The 22079-nt window shown below is 43.1% G+C and overlaps 1 protein-coding gene across 1 annotated transcript in view; it reads left to right on the forward strand.

The window, feature by feature from the left end:
• Window positions 1–233: 233 nt before the first annotated feature.
• The window catches only part of PAPSS1 (3'-phosphoadenosine 5'-phosphosulfate synthase 1), a 48593-nt gene continuing 26747 nt past the window's right edge, over window positions 234–22079 (forward strand). Inside the window, exons 1-5 of the mRNA XM_081020310.1 lie at window positions 234–787; window positions 9909–10023; window positions 12195–12430; window positions 14715–14853; window positions 15701–15819. Of these exons, the coding sequence (XP_080876436.1) occupies window positions 728–787; window positions 9909–10023; window positions 12195–12430; window positions 14715–14853; window positions 15701–15819 (669 nt within the window). The 5' untranslated portion in view covers window positions 234–727. The remainder of the gene's footprint in view (window positions 788–9908; window positions 10024–12194; window positions 12431–14714; window positions 14854–15700; window positions 15820–22079) is intronic.

Genomic DNA, 22079 nt, shown 5'->3' on the forward strand with positions numbered 1-22079 from the left:
GCCTTCCTCCCACCTCCGCCTCTCCTTCCTCCTCCACCACAAACAGCAGCAGGCAAGAGAGAGCAGCGCCGGCCAGGCTAGAGGGGCAAACCCGGAAGCACTGGGCCCCATCCGCTGCCGCTGCCGCTGCTGCTGCTCCTCCTTCCCTTTCATAGGCCGGAGCCGTCTTAGACGCCGCCCTCCCTCGCCTCGCGCATTTCCCGCCCCCGCCCTCGTCTGACAAGGCGAGCGCGCGCGGAGAGGCAAGCGCTGTGCGGCGTGGCAGTCAAGGGTTGCGCGCCCGCCCGCGCGCGTGTCCTGGGAGGAAACCGGGAGCGCGCCGCCGTGCGCGTGGCCAGAGCTCTCTCTCTCTTTCTCACTCCGCCCGGCCGCCTGATTCTCGCTCCTCCCCTTTCGGTCCCTTCTCCTCCCTGGCTCGCGCCCCACCTACTCCACCCGTCTCCGTTTTACCAGGCAGGCGCAGGCGCGCGCGCAAGAGTCTCCCAGCGCCAAGCCGGCATCTCCGAGCAAGCAGCAGCAGCAGCAGCATCTTCCCCTCCCCTCCCGCCTCGCCTCCTCTCTCTCTCTCGCTCCCTCCCCTATCTCCTCGCCTTCAGGCCCCGCGCCGAATCCTAGCTCTCAGCGCGCGCGCCTTGCCTCTGCGCTCGCCCTTCCTTTTTCTGTCCCCGCATCTCCTCCTCCTCCTCCTCTTCTGCCAACATCCCCGGCGTCCCGGGCTCTCTTGCAAATGGATTTGCCCGCGAGCCACTGCAAAAAAGTCAAGCTGAGCAACAAAGTGCAGAGTTGGGTAAGTCTGTTTTTTTTTTCCTTTTTGAAGCTAGCTGCAGTTTGGCAAAATAGCACACCTGGTGAGAGGAAGGTGGCCCCTTCCCAAGGAAGAAAACAGTCCAAAGAGAAAAGAGGAAGGGGGGAGAGGGATGCCTCCCTGCCGGGATGCGGCTTTACTTGAGCAACCTTTTGGCGTGGTGGTTTTTGCTGCTGGCTGCCGGAGGCTCGAGTGAGGCGAGCGCAGTGGCTTGCAGCGCCTCTCTCTTTGCGTTTGCACAAGATGGGGCAGGCTTGGGAAGTGGGTGGAGGAAATAACGCAGGCTGCTTGGGATACGAAGCCTTCCTCGCTCGGCGGGAGGATCGCATTTCAATAGATTCCACTGACGTGTCTGCATTTTTATTTTATTTTTTTTGCTCTGAGGGAGGGAAAAAGAGAGGAAGGCAATTCATCTCTTCGCTCTCCTCGCTGCAAATGTCTCTGGTATAGCCTGTCTTTATGAATGAAGTTAAATATGCCAGTTCTCCGTTGCTAAGAGTGGCCTTATAGTGCCGTGTTTGCTTTAAAAGTTGTGGGTGGCAAGCATAACTGTGATGCAGAGGAGCATGTAACCTCATTCAGCATCACCCCCCCCCTCTTTTCCTCCTTTTTCTTCATGTCTATTGGAGGAGGAAAGGAGTGGGATCTCAAGAGTACAATGTGAGCATTCATAAATCTTGGGCAGCCCCAACACTGAAGTTCTTTGTGGGTTGCCTGTTGAATGAGAGCACTGTGGAAGGAGGCATGAACAAACTTGGGTTTTAATTGCAAAGGTGCCAACAGGTCAATTTACAGTGCTGGCCAAAGGCTAGGAAACTACTGGGGGCAGTGGTGGAAAGAGGCCTTTGCTAGAAAAGAGGTGGTGGGTTTTGATGGCATAATTAATAGCTGTAATTATTGGGGGGGGGGGGAGAGCTATGTTGCTTTCTTAATGCATGATTCTGAAAGCTTTATCATGATACTTTTCAAATGGAAGAAGAAATTTAAAAGGTGTCCTTTACCTACTTCATCTCAAAGATTATGCTTTAGAAAAAAGACTAGTCTTGTGATGTGTGATGAACATTCATTGTGAGACCCAGAATCTAGCCATGTGAACATAGGAACTGCCCGATACCACCAAGCCAGTGGTCCATCTGCCTCAGTATTGTCTACACTGACTGGCAACAACTCTCCAGGGTTTCAGATGGGGAAGTTTTCCCCATCCCTTTCTGGAGATGCTGAGGATTGAACCTGCGACCTCCTTGCAAAATAGATGCTCTTCTACTCTGCTATATCCCTTTCTAAAGGGCTATCAAGGAGGGTGGGGTTGGGCAGTTAAGGTGATGCAGAGAGCATGTTATTGGTGGTTAGAATTCCTTGATGGTCTGCCTTCAGTTGGTTAGAGTGTGGCGCTGGTAAGGCCAAGTTTGCAGGTTCGATCCCTGTTTGGGACATCTGCATATTCCTGCATTCCAACTCTGATTCTAAGGCCAGAAAGAAGTCTGAAATGAGCGTTGAATCACACTAACCTCAGATCCCCGCTTGAGTTCCATAGCTTCTTCTGGTATGCCTCCTGTAGTGGCACTTTAGCTAAAAGGAAAAGTGTTCCTGATGAAAATGTGTAGCCCAGAAGAACAGCTGGAGTGCTCTTAGTTTACATAACCCTTAGCCAAATCATGGCTTAGCACAGGGGTTGCCAACCTTTTCAGGCCTGTGTGCTGCCAGTGCCACTGGCAGAGGAAGAGGAGTGCGGGGGGAGTGCACTGCTCCTGGCAGGGTGCCATTGCGGCTGCCCCTCGCCCCAGGACACACGCCAGCCCTGCCCCCTTCTCTCCCCCCCCCCGGTGCCAAAGCATGAAGCTCCGCCACTGGTCAGTTCCACTCCTTCTGGTCACTTTTCTCCCCATCCCCTGACCAGATCAGTTTCCATCCCTCCAAAAGGCAGAAACAGAGACTGTGCACGTGCTTCACTTTTTCAAGGGATCTGGGTAAAACGCGAACCCAGCGGAATTGACCTGAGCCTTGAAAAGCCCAAAATAATTCACAGAGGAAGTGGGAAAGAATGCCACTCTTGCAACTTTTCCTTCAGCTCCATGTACTTTTTGAGGGAGAAAATGTTAACTACTTCCATCACCTCATGACCAAGGGGGCATTTGGACGGAGGCTTTGTGGGGTCTAGGAAAAGACTCTAAGGGTGCTGTGTTGGGGAACGGACTTAGTATAAGCATGTGGGTTCCTAGAGAGAAGTTCATGACCACTTCTCGCCTCCCCTGGTCCTGCTACTGTCTTGCAATCTGTGGCAGAGACATGGTTTGACTTACCGTACCTTTGAAACCAGACTCGTCATTTGTCTCCTACAGACAAACCATGAGCTCTAAATGAAGATCAAGCCACAGTTACATCTCATAGTTTGTCATGTGACAAACCATGAAATCAGAGGCTCTACGCTCAGGGTGGGGTGCCAGATCTTTATTTCACCCCCCGCCATGCCAACGTTGACCAGAGGGCAGCAGCACCCTTAGTTGACATCAGGAGACTGATAGTTGGGTAGCTCTGCCCACCTATCAAAGTGGACCCATGGGGGAGGGTTCTACTTCATCCGCAGGAAGCATGTTGGCAGAACAGCAACCAGCTAATGAGCGGAGGGTTTGGTCTTGCTTTCTGCAGGGGTCTGCTTCACCCTTCAGTTCCCCACCCCTACTCTAAGTCACATCTTGGTTCTGCCCCTGTGCCTGTAATTTTTTTTTAAAAGTAAATTTTCTTAGCTCAAGTGAAACAAATTATTCCACCCAGCGTTCAAAACTCACCCGGCACCAGTCGCATTGCACGACAGGCAACTGGCCTTTCGCAAGCAAGGGGAGAGATGTCTGGTTGCCAACATTTCCATCTGGCTGTCTGGTGATGCTGCACTAGTTAGCTGGTTAGTGGTGCACCAAAAGACATGTCTCTTTTGATGCTGCCCTGCCCTGCGAATCAGCTGATCTGTGGGGCAGCGCAGCACCAGAAGATGCACCAACAGGAGGCTGGACCTTTGATCTGATCCAAGAGGACTGGTTTTATGTTTTTATGGTAATGGATTGCCCTTTATTCAAAGTTTCAGATAATCAAAGTGTGGCTATCATAACAGCTTGTTATGATTTCTCATCCTTCTTGTAAAGTAATAATTCCACCTCTCTTTCTTTCTGCACTAGGGGTGTGTGCATACATGTGTGAGTTCATAAGCTTATTTATTTACTTTGACCACTTCATGTACCTGGTAATATGGCTTCCTTGAGCCAGAGACCACAATTTGTTAGTCTTCAAGGTTGCATAAGTGTTTTTTAAATGTTACTTATGGAAGACACCTGACCCAACACTCTTCTCTGGCTGTGCCCTGTAGGACCAGATCAGTAATAGAAGCCATACTCTTATTGACAGTCTCACTGCTACTTAACAATGTTGTCACTGAGGACTCCCTGGTAAGCTTTGAAAATGAAATTAGCAGGGTTCCTAGGAACACGGTTGGTTGTGCACATACCACACTAAAGGGTATCCAGTGTAACTTTATCATGCTACTCAGTAACTTTGTAGAACATCAATATAAATAGCACCGCTCCTTTTTAGTAATGCATGACTGCTATAGGTAAGACGACTATAGATAATTAGCTGCCAAGCACTTTGGTACTCAGCGGTAGAGCACCCTGTTGCTGAGTAAACCCAGCACAATCATGGACAGCAGATAAGTTAGCTTGAGAAAAGCCAACAAAGCTAGATTTCAGCCCAGAAACCTAGTAAGTCAGCATTCTATCCCATCAGACATCGTGAAAGTTCAGGGTGCTAATTCTGAAAAGGACGTTACTGACATTCCGAGGCACAACTTTCAAAGCAGCTCAGTAAAAATTTGCATAAATGCTTCCTAAATCAAGACATGATTATTCTTCCCTCTCTTTAATTTTTTTTTTTAGTTTGGACTAATTTCTTTTTTGGTATTTATAGGGCTGGGAGGTGGGGATATTCCAACTGTTTCCCTTCTGTTTTCTAAGACGCAGAACTACCTGTTAAAGGCAGATGCATATACCCAGCCTTAAAGGCTGCTGTATGTAGGGAATCCTCTCAACAATTTTAAGTGTGGGACAGTTTGGAGCAGAGAAGCCATTTCCCTCTCTTCCCCCAGCATAGGATTGCAGGCATGTGTTTTTGGGGTAAAAGTGGAGTTTTGCATATTTCTTCAGTACGCACAACCTTGCCTAACCTTGTATCATGCTTCTCTTGATAAATGTGTGGTTCTGGTTTGTTTAAATGCTCTGAACCTGGGCAGGTGACGTTAGCGGGGATAATTTCTGTTCAGTTTAGCTTCAGTAAAACAAGGAAGGGGGTGTTTAATTGGCCTTGACGTTGGATTGGTACAAAAGCTGCCAGTAGCAAGGTTCCAAATAGAACATAACAATTGCTTAGCGATTTTTATATCTTCTGCAAGTATCTGCATTGCCTGTTCCAAATTTTTACTGGAGTTCTGTCCAGATTACAGCGAATAGATTAGGTGGGTGGTGTTGCAGAGGTGGATTTTTTTTCCAGCCTTCCTCACCCACTTCTCTCAAAATGTTAGTGTCATACTTTCACATCTGGTCTGTGGTATACTAAAAAAATATAAACCCTATTAGGGAAGAACTGTAGCTCAGTAACAGAACATCTGACTCTCATGCAGAAGGTTCCTGGTATCTCCTGGGAATAGCAGTTGCCTGAAACCCTGGAAAGCCACAGCCAATCAGCATAGACAACACTGAGCTAAATGGGCCAATAGTCTGACTGGATATAACAGTGCATAGACAATAATAGAACCTAAAATATGCAAATATACTATAGTGTTCTCAAATAATATATATGCAATCGATATAGCAGAAGACTGATTGCAAGTCCTTTTTGACTAATTAGGTTTTTTCAGTCATGACCAAATTTCTTCAAATACATACATCACTGAGAGAAGATCATTTCTTGTTCTCCACAAGGATGCAAATAGGATATTTCACTCAAATTACATTCTCCGGTTCTTCCCAGGACCAAAACAGAAGGCTTTCCAATGTGGAAAATCTACCTCTCCTTGTGGTATTGGAATTTCTTACCTTTTCTAGGAAGCTAATGACCATTTCTCTGTGTTTCAATATGGACTGTTTCTATCAATTCTTACCAAACTTGAAAAACCCCCAAAACAAAGCTGAGCAAGAAGAGGCTTTTTTTAAAAAAAGAGAGAGAAAAGGAATGGGGTATTTATGACCAGAGAACTGTTCCTTCTTGCTGCTTGGCAAGCCAGGTAAGTATTCCATGAAGTTGGCAAGCAGGCATAGCCAACTGAGTTTCTGGACCTTCTCCAGTTTTTGTTTAAGCAAACTATTATATCCCCTGTATTTTAACACTTCAGTTTGCTATCATGATGGTTCCTATGTCCAGGAAAGCAAAACATGAAGATTATCTGCTCGCTTTTCTTGTTGCTGTGGAGATAATCTCATACTTTTGCTTCTCAAAGGAAGTTCCTATATCAGCAGTTAGTGCAAGATTTTAGTTAAATGTTTTTGACCACAGTGCCTAATTTGTTAAACTGCTGTTGCTGTTTGGAGGTAAGATTACCTTTGTAGGTTCACAGTGCCTGTATGTTAAGAAGTCAGCAGCCAGCAGGAAACTTAGAAATTGTAGGCCTATTGTATATTTGGTATGTGTTGTATATGTGACAGTTATTCCCCACTTTTTAGGGCAGTGTCAGCAGAGTTTCTTGCGTCGTGATTGTCAACTGTTCTTTGTTGATGCAGGTGCCATGGAAAGTTGGGATGCTTAGGGTTAAGTTATTTTAAAAATGCTGAAAATGTTTTAGGGTTGACCTTTCCTTACAGCCCAAGGCCCAAGTATTATTTCCTCTTCCTTGAATGGGCAATCCAGGTTGACCTTTGCTTCTCTGCTGCCACCATCCTGATGCAGTTCAGGCTACTTGTGTCAATTTCACAGGCAAGATCTAGAAATGCTTAGCTAAGTTCTGTGCTAGTGGACTTCAGCTGGAGTTAGCTGGTGATGAGGCCCCATGAAGTCTACATTGTTTATCTGCCAGGAGAATAGAGAGAGAGACTTCTGGTTCCAGGCTCAGCTGTTGCTGCAGCAGATAATCGAATCGTAGAATTGGAAGGGATCATGAGGGTCATCTAGTCCAACCCCCTTTTTGCCCCACATGGGTCTTGAACCCGCAACCCTAAGTCGTGCTTACCGACTGAGCTAAGCTGATAGTTCAGAAGTTAGAAGAAACTTTAATTCTATCTTTATCATGCTCTGTATATTCTGCTTGGTTATAGTGCAACTGGTATAGTTTGATCCAAGGGGATTCTGAATTCACATTCTTATCTCCAGCCTTTTAGCCAGGCTACCATAGAGTCATATTTATCGGTATTCCGAACTAGCAGCCTCATATCCAGTGTTGTGCAGGAATTTTAAGAAACAAAAGGAAAAAAGTGCAGTTATTTGAAGTCAGTTGCTAAAATCCGTGCAATTTTGAAAGGTTCAGTCTGCCATCTTGAGTTAAAATGGCATCCATTTTTGTATTCAAAAATAGACATAAATATATAGCAAATATGGTGGGAGCTAACAGCTGTTCTCCTAATGGTTCTACTTAGATGCCCAAGTAAGGTGGTATTCTTTGTGACCCTCTGGGGATGCCAGGGTGCAGAGAAGGGAAATACCGTATTTTTTGCTCTATAAGACTCACTTTTTCCCTCCTAAAAAGTAAGGGGAAATGTGTGTGCATCTTATGGAGTGAATGCAGGCTGCACAGCTATCCCAGAAGCCAGAACAGCAAGAGGGATTGCTGCTTTCACTGCGCAGCAATCCCTCTTGCTGTTCTGGCTTCTGAGATTCAGAATTTTTTTTTCTTGTTTTCCTCCTCCAAAAACTAGGTGCGTCTTGTGGTCTGGTGCGTCTTATAGAGCGAAAAATACGGTAACTATTTTAAGGAACCCACACTAAGTTGCAGCAGGCTAAACCTGAGTAGCCAATTTGGTGCATTCCAGATGTGAACTGCAGCCCACATGATTCCTGAGTTATTGCCACGCTGGCTAGGGTTGATGGGAGTTGGGAGTCCAAGCCATCTGGAAAATACCATGTTGTCTATCCCTGGAAGCTTGTTTAGATAACGCAATTTTGTCCTGTGAAACAGCTTTCAAATCTTGCTCCGTTGAAAACGGGCAGGGCTTTACAAGCCATCTTTATCGGTCATTGTTTGTGTAGTGATTCAGCCTCCAAGTAACAGTTGGAGAGATTCAGCTAGGAATCTGTTGGGTGACTGGACCGCTGCTACCTCTTAACATAGCCTACCTTGCAGGGTGCTTGCAAAGATAAAATTGTGTGAGTATGTTGTTGTGACGTGGCCTCCTAAGTGGGTTTAGCTTGGAAGTGGAGGTGGTGTAATAACTTACATAACACATTGTTAGTCAATGAAGGTCTAGGACATGGCTGGTGTAGAGGAGGGAAAAACCGTTGCGGCTGTGTAAATGGATGTGTACAATGGTAAGTAGTGGAACTGTGTTAGGTAATAACGTATTTAATTGTGATGACCTCCAGATCCTTCTGCTTTTTCTAGTTAGGCATAGACTAGAGGAGAAATGTCATTTGAGTAACTTGAGGTTTGTATGTCTTCCGCTTTTGAAAGACTAGTATAATTCCATTGTCAGAAGAATCCCAAGTGGGGTAAAGTAGATCGTAGGCAAATTAAATGTAGTAGAGACCAGAGTGGCTTTAAAAAGAAACTAAAATTTTGCCTGTAGCTTCTTATTTTTGTCTTGTGGTTAGTGCATAAGGCTGCACTCTGTTTTCAAGAAGTTAAATTGTTTAAATGCTGGCATTGCAAAAGCATGAGAGGACATTCAGAGCTGCCCAATCCAAGTGCACATAATTTTAATTTGGGAGTTAACCTATGGATTTTTGACTGCAGCACGGGGCAGTACCCGCAAGACAAATATTGCAGAAGCCATGGGGAGCCCAAGAAGGAAGTTGGTGTGTGTAGTGGGGAACAACTATGAATCAGGAGTTCCCCAGTTTAAATCTAATCTCTGCCATGCTTTTGCTAGGTAATATTTGTAGCTTGCCTATCTCTAACCTCAGCCCTATATCTGCTATATGGAAATAACACTTACCTACTATACCAGGTTGCTGGCAAGAATTATAGTGAGAGAATACATATGAATCACTTTGACCTAGGGCTATACAGACACTGTTTAGATGCTGGATAGTTAATTTTGCCAACTAAAGGGGGTCATGGTAGTATCTTCGTAGCCAGAAGAGTTGAAGTTTGTCATCCTTGGAGCAGTAGCTGCCAGATTCTTGAGTGATCTGAGACCATCCTGCTGAATTTTGAACTGCCTGCTTACTCCCCTCCTTTCTTAGAACCCATATCAGCAGGAAGTTGTGCAAAATAGGTCTCTCCCAGTCCCGGGATGCTACAAAACTCTGGTGTGCTTTTCAATACTGTGTCTTATGAGGAAGGCAGAACTGCCTGTGTCCCCTTCTTAGTCTTAACCAGCCTTCGCCAGGTGGATGCCCACCAGATGTTTTGGACTACAACTCCCATCAGGCCCTGCCAGCTGCAGTCCCAACAACATCAAGTGGCAAACACTAGTCTTAACAAATTTTGCTACAAGGAGCTGTGGAAGGCAGCCATCCCAACATGGCCACACGGTTAGTTGTCCCTTCCTTGCATCGAAATGGATCTTGTGCCTTTTTAGTGGCCCTGTTAGAAATCATGAAGAAGCTTTCAAATCTCTGTGCAATTTATGCCTGTTCAATTGAGCCTAGAGTTCAGTGTCGGTGGTTCTAAAATGTGATGGTGAAGTGCCCTGAAACGATGGACAATATCAACAAGTGTATGGATAATAGCATAAAAGCATTTTGAAACTCCAGTAGCCCAAAGAGGATTATCTTCTAGTTTTGACATACTGCTGCATTATTTTACATCCTTGAGGAAAGTGTCACAGAACTCCACATTTATTTATTTTTTGATCGCACGGCATTCTGTTAATATTTCTCGTTTGTGCCAGTTCGCTTTAATATGTTACCTGGATTGTCGAAAATTGATTATTTAAGGAACTGAAGAACTTTACCTGTTTATTTCTTTCAGGGAATGCAGAGAGCTACCAATGTCACCTACCAAGCCCACCATGTCAGCCGCAATAAGAGGGGTCAGGTAGTAGGGACCAGAAGTGGCTTTCGGGGCTGCACAGTCTGGCTAACAGGTACAGTATTGCTGCCCATAAGTTTGCTCTGTTTTAGTGTGTTGTTTGCTCTCTTGCCATTATAAAGTGATGGCAGCGGCAGGAGGTACCAGCTAAATATTTTCGCAGTAGCTCTTGCAGGAGCCAGAATTGCAAATTGACTACACTGGTACCTTGGGTTGCAAACACTTCGGGTTACAGACTCCGCTAACCCAGAAATAGTACCTCGGGTTAAGAACTTTACCTCAGGATGAGAACAGAAATTGCGCAGCGGGAGGCCCCATTAGTTAAAGTGGTACCTCAGGTTAAGAACAGTTTCAGGTTAAGAACGGACCTCCGGAATGAATTAAGTTCTAACCCTGAGGTACCACTGTACCTTTACACAGATTCCCTTTCACTGTCTTCATTGAACATTTGTTTGTATGATCCCAACGTATCTTCACAGAAGGCTGGGGTTAGTGTTGGCTCCCTCATTTTTTAGGGAAGCAATATGACCTATATATATATGCTTGGGAACATTTTAAACATTACAGTTTGGATTGAAGAGTCTTTCACTTGGAGAGGCAGAAATTCCACCATCTTCCCCCTCCACCTGTAGCTCTTGCACCATATCCAGTCCGGAAGAGCCGGTGTGGCATAGTGGTTAGAGAGTGTTGGGCTAATGCCTGGGAGACAGGGGTTCTAGTCCCCACTCAGCCATGAAGCTCACTCAGTGATCTTGGGCCAGTCACTTGTCTCTCAGCCTAATCTATCTCACAGGGTGGTTGTGAGGATAAAATGAGGAGGAGGAGAACCATTAACACCCCCTTGAGCCTCATGGAGGAAAGGTTGTTAGCAATTTCACTCCTCCGATGCTGCAGATGGGATTGTTGTAAATTACATGCCTATCTGGGACGACTCTGGGAAAGGAAGACAGTCTTATCTATTCTGCTGCGGGTACTATTACACTGTACTTTTCCTTTTATTTCTTTCTGTTTGTTCTCTCGGAGCTGGAGAGAACGGACACCATTATGCTTTTGTCTGTACATAGTGTGTAAATAAATAGTAGATTAGCTCTACGGTGTCTCACTCTTCTTGCTGTGTTATGCCAGAAGATTAGTGTGCATTTATCATTATGATGTATGTCGTTAGAAGCGCACTGGAAGAGAAGGGAGATGCCTTTTCCAGAGCTGCGCGTACCGGAGGACGCTCAGAGTTTCGGGGGCTTGCAGGGCACCCCAGGGTGTTTTCCAACAAATAAAATAAAAAAAGAAATTCCCTAGGGAGGTGGGCTCCCTCTCAAACCATAGCAACAGATTCTAGAGTTGGGGAACACAGAGAAGACTTACCGTACTTTTCTGTGTATAAAACACCCCCATGTATAAGATGCCTCCTATTTTGGGGGACTCCAGATTAAGAAAACACCCCTCAGCGCTACCCGTGTATAAGACAAGCCCCAATTTTAAACCTAATTTTTTGATAAAAAACACCCCTAGTCTTATACATGGAAAAATACGGTAATTACATTAAGAGAATGAAAATTTAGAAAGAAGCTTATGAATTTCCCATGTGGCCAACCGTTTGACACAGGGAAAAATGAAATTAGCACATAGGCATGTATTTTTTGCAGTTTTGCTCACTGGCATACTGGCACGTGCCTATGCAGTGAAATGGATGCAAGTATTTCTGCCATGTGGTGATACATGCAGTTTGTTCACATTTTCCTGCACAGTGTGCTTTTTTCCTGTGTAGGAGATACGCAGCTTTTCAAGGCAGCTGATTTCTTGATGTTATCTTAAAGAGCGAACATTTTGCTGATGAACTCTGAAAAAGTAGGGAGTGTCAAGATGAGTACCCATTTGTCTAGATGGAAAGAGGGAGGGTAAAATTTTAGGGGGCCTTGTGCGACATTTTAAGAATGTTATGTGAATGTTAAGCATTCACATAACACAGTCCCCCCCCCCCCGAATTTCAGGCATATACTTAAAAGCTGCAGGAGTTGTGTGGCCATAGGCGGAGTCCTAAGCATGCTAAACTTGGAAGTGTATCCCATTCATGTAGTTTATTTTGGAGTGAACATGATTAATATTACATTTCCAGTCTCCTAAATATGATGAGCCAGGCATGATTTTTAAATGTCAGTCATCTATTGACTTTTATTGACAAGATCCTGTGTTTTTTTTGGGTTATTTTTTTCTTTAAAACTAATGTAGGTTTGTCTGGAGCTGGGAAGACCACAGTTAGCATGGCACTGGAAGAATATCTAGTGTGCCATGGCATTCCATGCTATACCCTGGATGGTGACAACATCAGACAAGGCCTTAATAAGAATCTAGGATTCTCACCAGAAGACAGGGAAGAAAATGTCCGCCGGATTGCTGAGGTTGCCAAGTTGTTTGCAGATGCTGGCTTGGTGTGCATCACTAGTTTTATTTCTCCTTATGCCCAGGTGAGCACCCCATGTCCTCATTTTACACCGAAATTGCACTGCGGTGTTAACTATTTCAAGAATATGGTCAGATAATCCTTCCTTTGTTGAATGTGTTAAATTTTGGCTGAGATTTAGGAGCCCCTTACACACATCAGAAATTGTGTTTTTTCAGTGGGCGTTATATGCTCATCTGAAGGGGTTTATGAAATTCCCTCTAAGGGGTGTTTGAGAGGCCACGGTGAGGACAAGCTTGGTGTACAGCCTTTGTTTCCTGTCCAGTAGATTCAGGTTACTATAAATTAAAAACAACTGAAATTAGACTCAGTGGCGCTGTGGTCTAAACCACTGAGCCTAGGGCTTGCCTAATGGAAGGTCGGCGTTTCGAATCCTCGCAGCGGGGTGAGCTCCCGTTGTTTGGTCCCTGCTCCTGCCAACCTAGCAGTTCGAAAGCACGTCAAAGTGCAAGTAGATAAATAGGTACCACTCCGGCAGGAATATAAACGGCGTTTCCGTGCGCTGCTCTGGTTCGCCAGAAGCGGCTTAGTCATGCTGGCCATATGACCCAGAAGCTGTCTGTAGACAAACGCCGGCTCCTTCGGCCTATAGAGCGAGATAAGCGCGCAACACCAGAGTCGTCTGCAACTGGACTTAATGGTCAGGGGTCCCTTTACTTTTTTAATGCTATAGAACACAATAAACTGCAGACTTCCTGTTTTTGAAAAGCCAAGCCATGAACCCCCTACTTTTGAAAATTTTAATATCTCTATGGTCGTTTTATTGGTGTAAATGGCATCATGGGTGGGTTAAGCAGACCCCCCCGGGACCCACAGATCACGAGCTGGGAACTACTGCTATGGAAAGGAAGACCTGTGGTGCAATTTATTTGCAGATGTGTCAGTTGAGCTAACCAGAGGGTGTAGCTAGAAGCACCCAGGGTACTAGGTTCATAGCCTCCTAAGTGAGAATCACATCAGAACAGCAAAATTGGCAACTCCTTTCCACTTTGCTTAACGCTCCCTCTCTCACTCCAGGCAAAACTGGCTAACACCTTAGTAGGTACTGCCAGGATTAAGGGGGTTAGCTTCCCCTTAAGTCACATTTTTTAATTTTTGTAAACTACTTGTTTATTTAGAAGGCTTGGGGCAGGTGGACCTGCAAATGGTTAGGCAGGTAGTTAAACACAAAGGTAATACTGTGGAAGGGAAGCTGGCAACACCTTGCATAGGCTTGGAAATGGTGCAAGAGAAATCTGAAGCAAGTTTTCATTGTATTTCAAAACATAGCCTTAGACTTAGTAAGGCAGAATTTTTAAAACATAATTAGCAAGGAGAAAATTGGCTTTTTAGAAAGAACATACCATATATTCAGTAACAAAACAAGCCTGTGTTACTTTCTAAACAAGTCATTTTCAAACCATGAATTACAAAGCAGGCTTTTTAAACTTTTTTTTTTTGAAAAACTTTTTTAAAATACCAGTTTTCCTGTTTCACACTTAACATTAAGCTGAGATCCTTTGAAAATAAACTCAGAAGATTTCCAACCCCAACCCACATGTGAACTGGGTGCTTTTTTCTGGCTCTCTGAGGCTCATTCACATAGTGGTCTAACATTATGTGCAAACCAGCGCTTGGAAAACGTCAGAAGTACAATTCAACCTCTTCTGATCCTCACTGTCTCTCTATCTCTCATCTCTCTCCCATCCCAGCTTCATGTTTAGGAGTAGGCTGGGACTCATCACATCCACCCCAAAGGGGTGGGATGCTCACCATGGCAAGTGTGACAAACATATGTTTATGCTGGGCATATAAAAATGCTACCTACTGTGCAAGTCTAAATTAATTACTCGTTTGGTGTGCTCTGAAGACCAGCAGTCATTCAAGCAGATACAACATTTGATAACATTTTCAGTTAGCTTGATACGTAAGCAGCCACTGTGTCTAATCATGAGACTTTGCAATGCCTTGTGTTTCATTCCCCTCCCCCTTATGACATGATACCCTCATGTAGACATAGCACTGGTTCCCTGAAAATTGTGGTTTTGTAAATTGGGAGTCAGATTCACCACCTTCCATGTGCATCAGCACAAACTAGGTTTTCTCTTAAACATGGTTTGAAAGCCCACTTCAAACTGATACTACACTCTACAGTGAAGATTTGTATTTGTTATTGATACTGATAACCAAGGTTACAAGGAAGCCTTTTTGTGTTAACCGTGACTTGCATTTCACTGGGTCGTTGTTTAGCGTGTGATGTGGTGGAAAGTTTTATTTCTGCCATTGCTTTTCTCTTTGTTACTTCTCAGGACCGTAACAATGCAAGGCAAATTCACGAAGTGGCAAGCCTGCCTTTCTTTGAAGTATTTGTGGATGCTCCATTGTACGTTTGTGAGCAGAGAGATGTGAAAGGCCTCTACAAAAAAGCTCGTGCTGGAGAAATTAAAGGTGAGCTTTCATGCCAAAGTTCTTTTATGGTGTCCCAACTGGGGCTGTTGGGCTATTGCCTACTGTACGAATGAGCTAATGACAAATAAAATATAATGCAAGCCATCTGCTCTCTGTAATACTAGGGTACAGAAGAGCACCCATTTAATTATTTTCTTACTTTGATATCTTGCCTTTTCTTAAAAACATGGAGCCCAAAGTGGCATAAATGTAGTTCCCAAGTGGTCACCTACCTAGGTGCTGACCAGACACAGACCTGCTTAGCATCAGAAAAGTGGTGGTCTCATATGCTATGTCTAAGCATATATACACAACCCAGTAACACTGCAAAGAATCCAAATGGAACCATACTTAGCTGTCGTAACTGTTACTCATTCTCCCTGAGAGCAAAATTATTGATTACTCTGGCTATTGTTTACTCTGGATACAAAGCTGCTTTTTAAAATCCAGTACCTTCTCTCAAACTGCTCATGCCCAACAAGATATGCTGTCTAAGCATATATATAAGCAATATATATATATGCACACAAACATTGCCCAGAAGAGAAATAAAATTTGAAATTACTGATGTATCAGCCTCCACAAGCTTTACTTGTAACTCATATTCCCTGTTCAAAAATGTGCTTATGACATTGTCTTTGTCCACAAGAAGATTTACAGTGAGACAGAAGGACCCTTTTAGTTACTGTTCAGTAATTATTTTGGGATGGACCAGAAAAGACCAGGAATGTTAGATGCAAGCAAGCTTTTCAGATAAGTAGCTGGAATAACATATTACAGCAGGAGACTAGAAGACCCATCTGAAAAGCAGCCTTGTCCTATGTTCTGTTTTTCTCCCCCCACTCAGGTTTTACTGGTATTGACTCAGAGTATGAGAAACCTGAAGCCCCTGAGCTGGTACTCAAAACAGATTCCTGTGATGTCAATGACTGCATTCAGCAAGTTGTGGAACTTCTGCAAGAGAGGGTATGGAGTCTTGTAGTGCTGACTTGTAAACATCTTGTGAAGTTGCCAGCTTAATATTCACTGCACATGTAAGCGGGCTTATTGAGAAGTAGGAGGTGCAACATTTGGTCCCTGACTTGGTTAGATTCATCGATTTAAAAACTTCCAATGGAGTGGCAACTCCTGTGTATTTTCCAAGAACATGTAAAATGTGTCCCTCTCTTCAGAAGTGTGGTTTTATTAATATGCAGGCTTCTGCAGATCTGCTCAGTGCAAACTTGCACCATTAATTAAGTTAAGTTTCGTTGCTTGCTGATATCCCTGTTTGAGGGTGGAATTCATAATACTGCTAAGAATATTGTCAGTGCAAGCATTTTTACTTGCCCAGTGGAGTGATCCCCACTTTCCTCCCTCATGTGCTTTGCTTGGGGGGTTCTTCCCACTCTTAAAAAGGGTTTGGTGGAGGGATGGGGGAAGCCCTGATGTGGTAGCAGAGGTCCTTGCACTGACTTCTGCTAGTGGAATGGGGTAGTTGAATCTGGTGAAATGCAACATTAGTCACACTCGAGTGTAAAACCCCTAAAACCAATGCAGCGGGTCTAATTCTATTGGGTGATACCCAGCAATCTATATCTTGCATCGGTGAACAAACAGTACTTCACCCGCATGACTTCAAATATTTCAGTCTTTTCAATGTGACAGGAAAAAGGACAGCAAAACCGAGAGCTGCTTTTGCATTTAGTGCTTGAGCAAAGCTATTGTTGGTCTGCCATGGTAAGAAGTGATGATCTTACACATTCGGCTTATGAAGGGATAACTGCAGTTACTTCATGAATAAATGGTATAATATGCGAACTGCAGCTTTTTTGGTATTATTGTTACTGGGCTGACTTGCCCTTCTTGTAATTGGATCATTTGAGGGTGGAGGAGGAGTGCCTGTATTAAAGTGTCTGTAATAAACGAACAGCCAAGAGCTATGCAAGAGGAAAAGTTGTTCTGTTCTGAAATGGCAATTCCCAAAAGGCAGGTTGTAGCTGCTACCATGGGCTTCCAGCTGTTAGTGGTGCAGAGATCATAGTGGAATTGCTTGAATGAAGAGAATTGGGGAATGAATACACAGAGCATCAATAAAGAGAGACTTTACGGCAGCGCTCTTATTTTTGGAAACTCCCTTGCCCCTCTGTCTTAAATGGAAATGAACTACCTGTTTTTTGTTCTCGTTTTGTTTTCACTGTGAGTGAATGAAAAGAAAAGAAAGGCATGTTGCTGTCCTTTTTTGTATGTTTCTGCTACATTAATGCACATTAGCAGAATCACTTTTTTATTTTGTAAGTCATGGAGCTCTGTGAGATCCTTATCACGGAAAGGAGAAAGCAATTTGGGCTTGTATATGTCTGCTAAAACATAGCTTAAATGTGTTTGGCTGATCCATGTGGAGGCTCCCATTGGGTACCCAATGGAGATCCAACAGTAAACACTGATTACTTTTCAACTTTTTGCAGTTTATGTATAAGCTATAACCACCACCTAGATAACTTCCTCAGTAAGAGAGGGCAAACCCCCTGGTATGTTACTACTGTGAAAGCTATCTTACCTCCACTGTTGGAAGTGGTATGCTTCCAAATATCAGTTGCTGGAAAACTCAGAAGGTGGGAGTGTGATTGCACTCGGTCGCTAGTTGTGGACTTCCCATGGCATCCTAAACAGGGTGTTGGACTAGATGGGCAACTTGCAGGTTATGTTCCTAAAACTTACAGAAGAATTTCAAAGGCATTTAAGAATTAACCCCCCCCACCCCAAGTCAGTGAATTCACCTAAACTCTCAAACTGCTGGTATTCCTAGTACCATTAGTAATCCAGTTTATTTTGTTGTATACTTGTATTAGCACTTCCATTTGATGCCGCTGAGTCAGGTTTCTGCTGATGCCACAGTTCATTTTTATTGAAATAAGTTTCATTTCGCACCATTTCAGCTAGAGAACCAATGTGCCAGTATGAAAGACTCCCTGTTCTTTCCTTTGTGCTTCTTAAAATGGGTTTTGACCTGTGCGGCCATGATAGTTCCGCTTAGAGACTGCACATGTTCCATTTTCTTCCTCTTATTGCAATGGGAAGAAGATGACATGTTTTAAACTCCCCAGCAAGTATTGGACCCAAAGGAGAGAAAGCAGTCAGTTTTGAAAGTATGCTCCAACAAATGTTCTCAGTTGAGTTATAAACGTGCTTTTCCTTAGTTATGTTACTCAAAATAAATGGTTAGGTAAAGTGTCTCATAATATTTTTCATTGCTGTTATGTCAGACTTGGGTGAAATATGGTCTCTCTGTAATTGATATACCTCCTAGGATGTAGCATCCTGGAACTCGCCATTTTTCAAATGAGCATTGTTCACCTGGCTCCATCCACATATAGAGCTCCAGCAGATTCCTCACCCAGCCAGCTGTCCAAAACGGCTTGTGCTGAGCTGTGTGCATTCAAGTGAAATAGTTGGAAACTACTTCTCTTGGAGCCTTTTCAAAACCCTCCATAAACAGGTTGTCATTCAAATGGTAAAATAATTCAAAGCCTTGCATTACCAGAGATGAAAATAAGCAAATATTATGGGTGCTATTGGCCATGCTTGCTGGGAATTCAAGTTCAGCGACACCTTCCAATCAATGGTACATTGGGACACCAGAATGCAGAAAATTGGAAACTTTCAGATGCTGCCTCCCTGTTTATAGGAACATGGGACATTCCCAGTTCTTTCTGGGGATGCTAGGAATTGAGTTTGGGACATTCAACATGCTAAGTAGATGCTTTATCCCTGAGCTATAGCCTTAAAGTAAGAAACCATGGCTCACAAAGAGCAGTCAAACCAGGAAAAAATTCTGCATTGCAACAGAAGTTAAAATATTTATGCCCCGAGACACAAAATGTTTTACTCATGTGACCAAACAGAATCAGATCATTCTGGCTGTAATCCAACACAGACTGATACTAGTGGTTTTAAGCATTTCTGTATTGTGGCCTTTGACTTCTTTTGGAAACAGTTGGCAATGTGAAATGTACATGGCTGTTAAGGGGCAGGCAACATCCTTGCTACAGAACAAATCCTTTGCAATTATTTAGTTCAATTTATATCCCCCTTCCTTTCAAAGGAGCCCAAAGGAGATTGATTTAATTAAATCTACGGCTTTGTTCATGCAACGTTGTGCATGTCCTATAGTACAGCTAAGTTCATTATTTGAGTTACCTCTGCAATGTTCATTCTGTAATCTTCCTGTGGATATGCACTTGATTCAGGCAGTGTTAGAATTTTGTTAGGTTCTGGATAGCTGTTAAAAAGAAGTTACCTCGTGTTGCTGCATTCAGTTTTAGAGGGTGCAATAAACATCTTTTGGTTCCTAGTCCTGAATAATGAATCAATATTGACCTAACAGCTCATTAAAATGAATAATAATTATTTTATTATTTGTACCCCGTCCATCTGGCTGGGTTTCCCCAGCCACTCTGGGTGGCTTCCAGCAAAGATTAAAAATACATTAAAATAACATTACACATAGCATTGCAGCTATGTAGATAATAGAATACTATCTTTTTATGATGGGGTGGTTTTGCATTTTCTGACTAGTGATAAATGCATTGGTAAGTCCAACAATCGCAGTGAAATGTGGAACAAATGACTATGTTAAGATACATTTTAAAAGAAACTTGGAAACACATACACTAAGTAGAAGAATAGAAGCATTGTTACCCTTCCCTATGTACCTTCCCCACCCTCCAACTCTTCTCCCCTTTTTTCTTCCCAGCCTTATACTGCATGCAACACTAACGCCTCACAACAAATGAAACTGAGCTGTAGAAAACAAAACTTGAAAAAAGAGACAATGCACGTAATTCTTTTTGTAAACTAAGACATCTTTAATGAAAGTTATTATTAAAAAACACTTCGAAAAAAGCACAAGCTTCACCACTAGAGGGCTTCCAAACACCGCATTTTTCACTGAGCTGTATGTGACTCCTAAGAGATGAGGTTCTTGCCTCTGTTTTCAATCTAAAGCGATGTTTTAAAAGTTGTATCTGTATGTACCAGGAGCATTAGATTTACTAATGCTATAAATTACTTGGATGTTTAGCCTTTTCATGTAGTCACGGTTTAATGTCCTGAAATGTATTTTGTGCCCGTGCACAAGTCAAGCTTCTCAGCTCAAGTAGCGTTGAGATGCTGCTGGTGTTTGCATCTTGGGCTAAGGGTGAAATGCAAGTATGTACGCTGATTGTGCCTTGTGTGTGTCACATTTATGGCAGTCAGGATAGTAGACTCTGCAGTAGTCACACAACACGACTTGATTCCCACGTTTGGAACAACTTCATAAAGTGTAAAAGAAAAATGCTTTAATAATTTGCTAAAATGCTTCCTAAAACGACTTGCCTCTATGCTTGTTCTTATACTTTCAAAGCAGACGACGACGAAGGAGCTTTTAATATTATGTGGCTTTTAACAGAATGCTCATTCCTAGCAGTTTGATTGGAAACACTCTTTAACTAAAACTATATTTTTTGTTTTAAAACAAGGCACACCACATATTTAGATGCAGTCTCTTATATCTGTCTTGCCCACAGGCTTTCTGGCTATATACTTTAAAATATAAACATTTAAAAATAGACTTGTAGTGTTCACAAATAAAACATATGCCCCATGTGAAAAACGACTGTGCAAATGAAGTCCTTTTATTACATTAAAAAACAAACACTTTGTTTCTAAAACTTTTGCCGATGACTATGTATTTCTGCAAAATAGCAGACAATATCTTTAAGGCCGCTTACTAATAGACTTTGGCCATTAGGCGTTATGAAGTAAAGAAAGTAGTATTAATTTCAAAATAGACATAGAATCTAGCAATAAAATGATTCGACTTTGTTGTTAACTAAACGGGTTCCTTGTCTGTAAAGCCTGAGGGATATTTGTTCTCCGGAGCTCACTGACATCTTTTGTAGACACACTAAAAGCAAGATACTTGCATATCTGCAAGCACTGAAGAGTAAATGTGTAAATCGCTAATGCATGAATCTCAGCTGTGCTTGGATCTGCGTGCTCCAAAGTTCTTTTAATGACACCGATCTGGCTGTGACTGGGACTTGTGTTAACTGTGATTCATATCCATCTTGTTTTTGCAGTTACAATGGGGGTTCAGAACCAGTTTTAAGTGTCCAATCTGATCCTCATCATTATAGCTTATCCTAGCACTTTTTTTTTTTTGCAAAGATTTACTATAGAAGTCTTCTATTACTATAGAAACAGCGAAGATCGCACAACTTACAACAATCTGATCCGATACAGAAATGTCATAATGAAAACATAACTTTGAAATGAACAACTTATATCAAATAAAGTAATATTCAGTAATCCATTGGGATTACAATAAAATAAAATTAAATATCAGCAAATAAACGAAAATTCATTCTTAATTGCAATAAATATTTTCTAAACTATAATAAATAAAAATAACAAGTTACAGTGCATAAAATAACACAGTACAACTTGAGAAGCAAAGACACACACTATCTATCTATCTATCTATCTATCTATCTGTCTATCTATCTATCTCCCTATCTCCCTGAACTCCAGATTGGGCTGGGAGAGAATCCCATCTGAAATCCTGGAGAGATGCAGCCTGTCGTTGTATTCTTGAATGGTCTGACTCAGTGTGAGGCATAATCCTGCATTTCTGTGGATGCAAACTTTTACACATTTAACCCGAGATCAAGCCCCATAAACCTCCACTGTTGGTCTGTAGGTTCGTATTTTTTCTTTAGTATTTTGGTGCAGATCCGTAGGATGCCACCCTATGGTGTTAATTACAGAGATCTAGATTGTGGTGGTGGTGGTGTCAACAGCCCAGCCAAAAACAGTATGTGCTTCATCTGAGGCAGCTACCTCCTGGACTTTCCTGTTGGAAAGGCGGATGGTTTCGCCACTTTAGGACAGAGTTGTGTAGGGTCCCTCTGCCAAACAGTAGCCAAGGAAGACTCCTGCTGGCTTCTTCTGTGGGAAAGGATAGGGCAAGGAGAAGCTTGCCAGCTTGGCTCCTCTGAAGTGAGGCATACTAGACATTGCTATCCAGCTGATTGGAGCAACCCATGCTTACATCCTGCAGGAAGGCTTGTTGCTTGCCAAAGGTCTACATCACAGTCACCAGGGTCACTGAAAAAATATTAAAAGTTGGGTTCTTGGGAGTAAGGGCCCATGAAACAAGCATTTGTCCCCCCAAATGGACAACACACCATTTTAGAGCCCTT

The sequence above is a fragment of the Podarcis pityusensis genome (genome assembly GCF_964106645.2).
Source record: "Podarcis pityusensis genome assembly, chromosome: 9".
Taxonomy (NCBI): Eukaryota; Metazoa; Chordata; class Lepidosauria; order Squamata; family Lacertidae; genus Podarcis; species Podarcis pityusensis.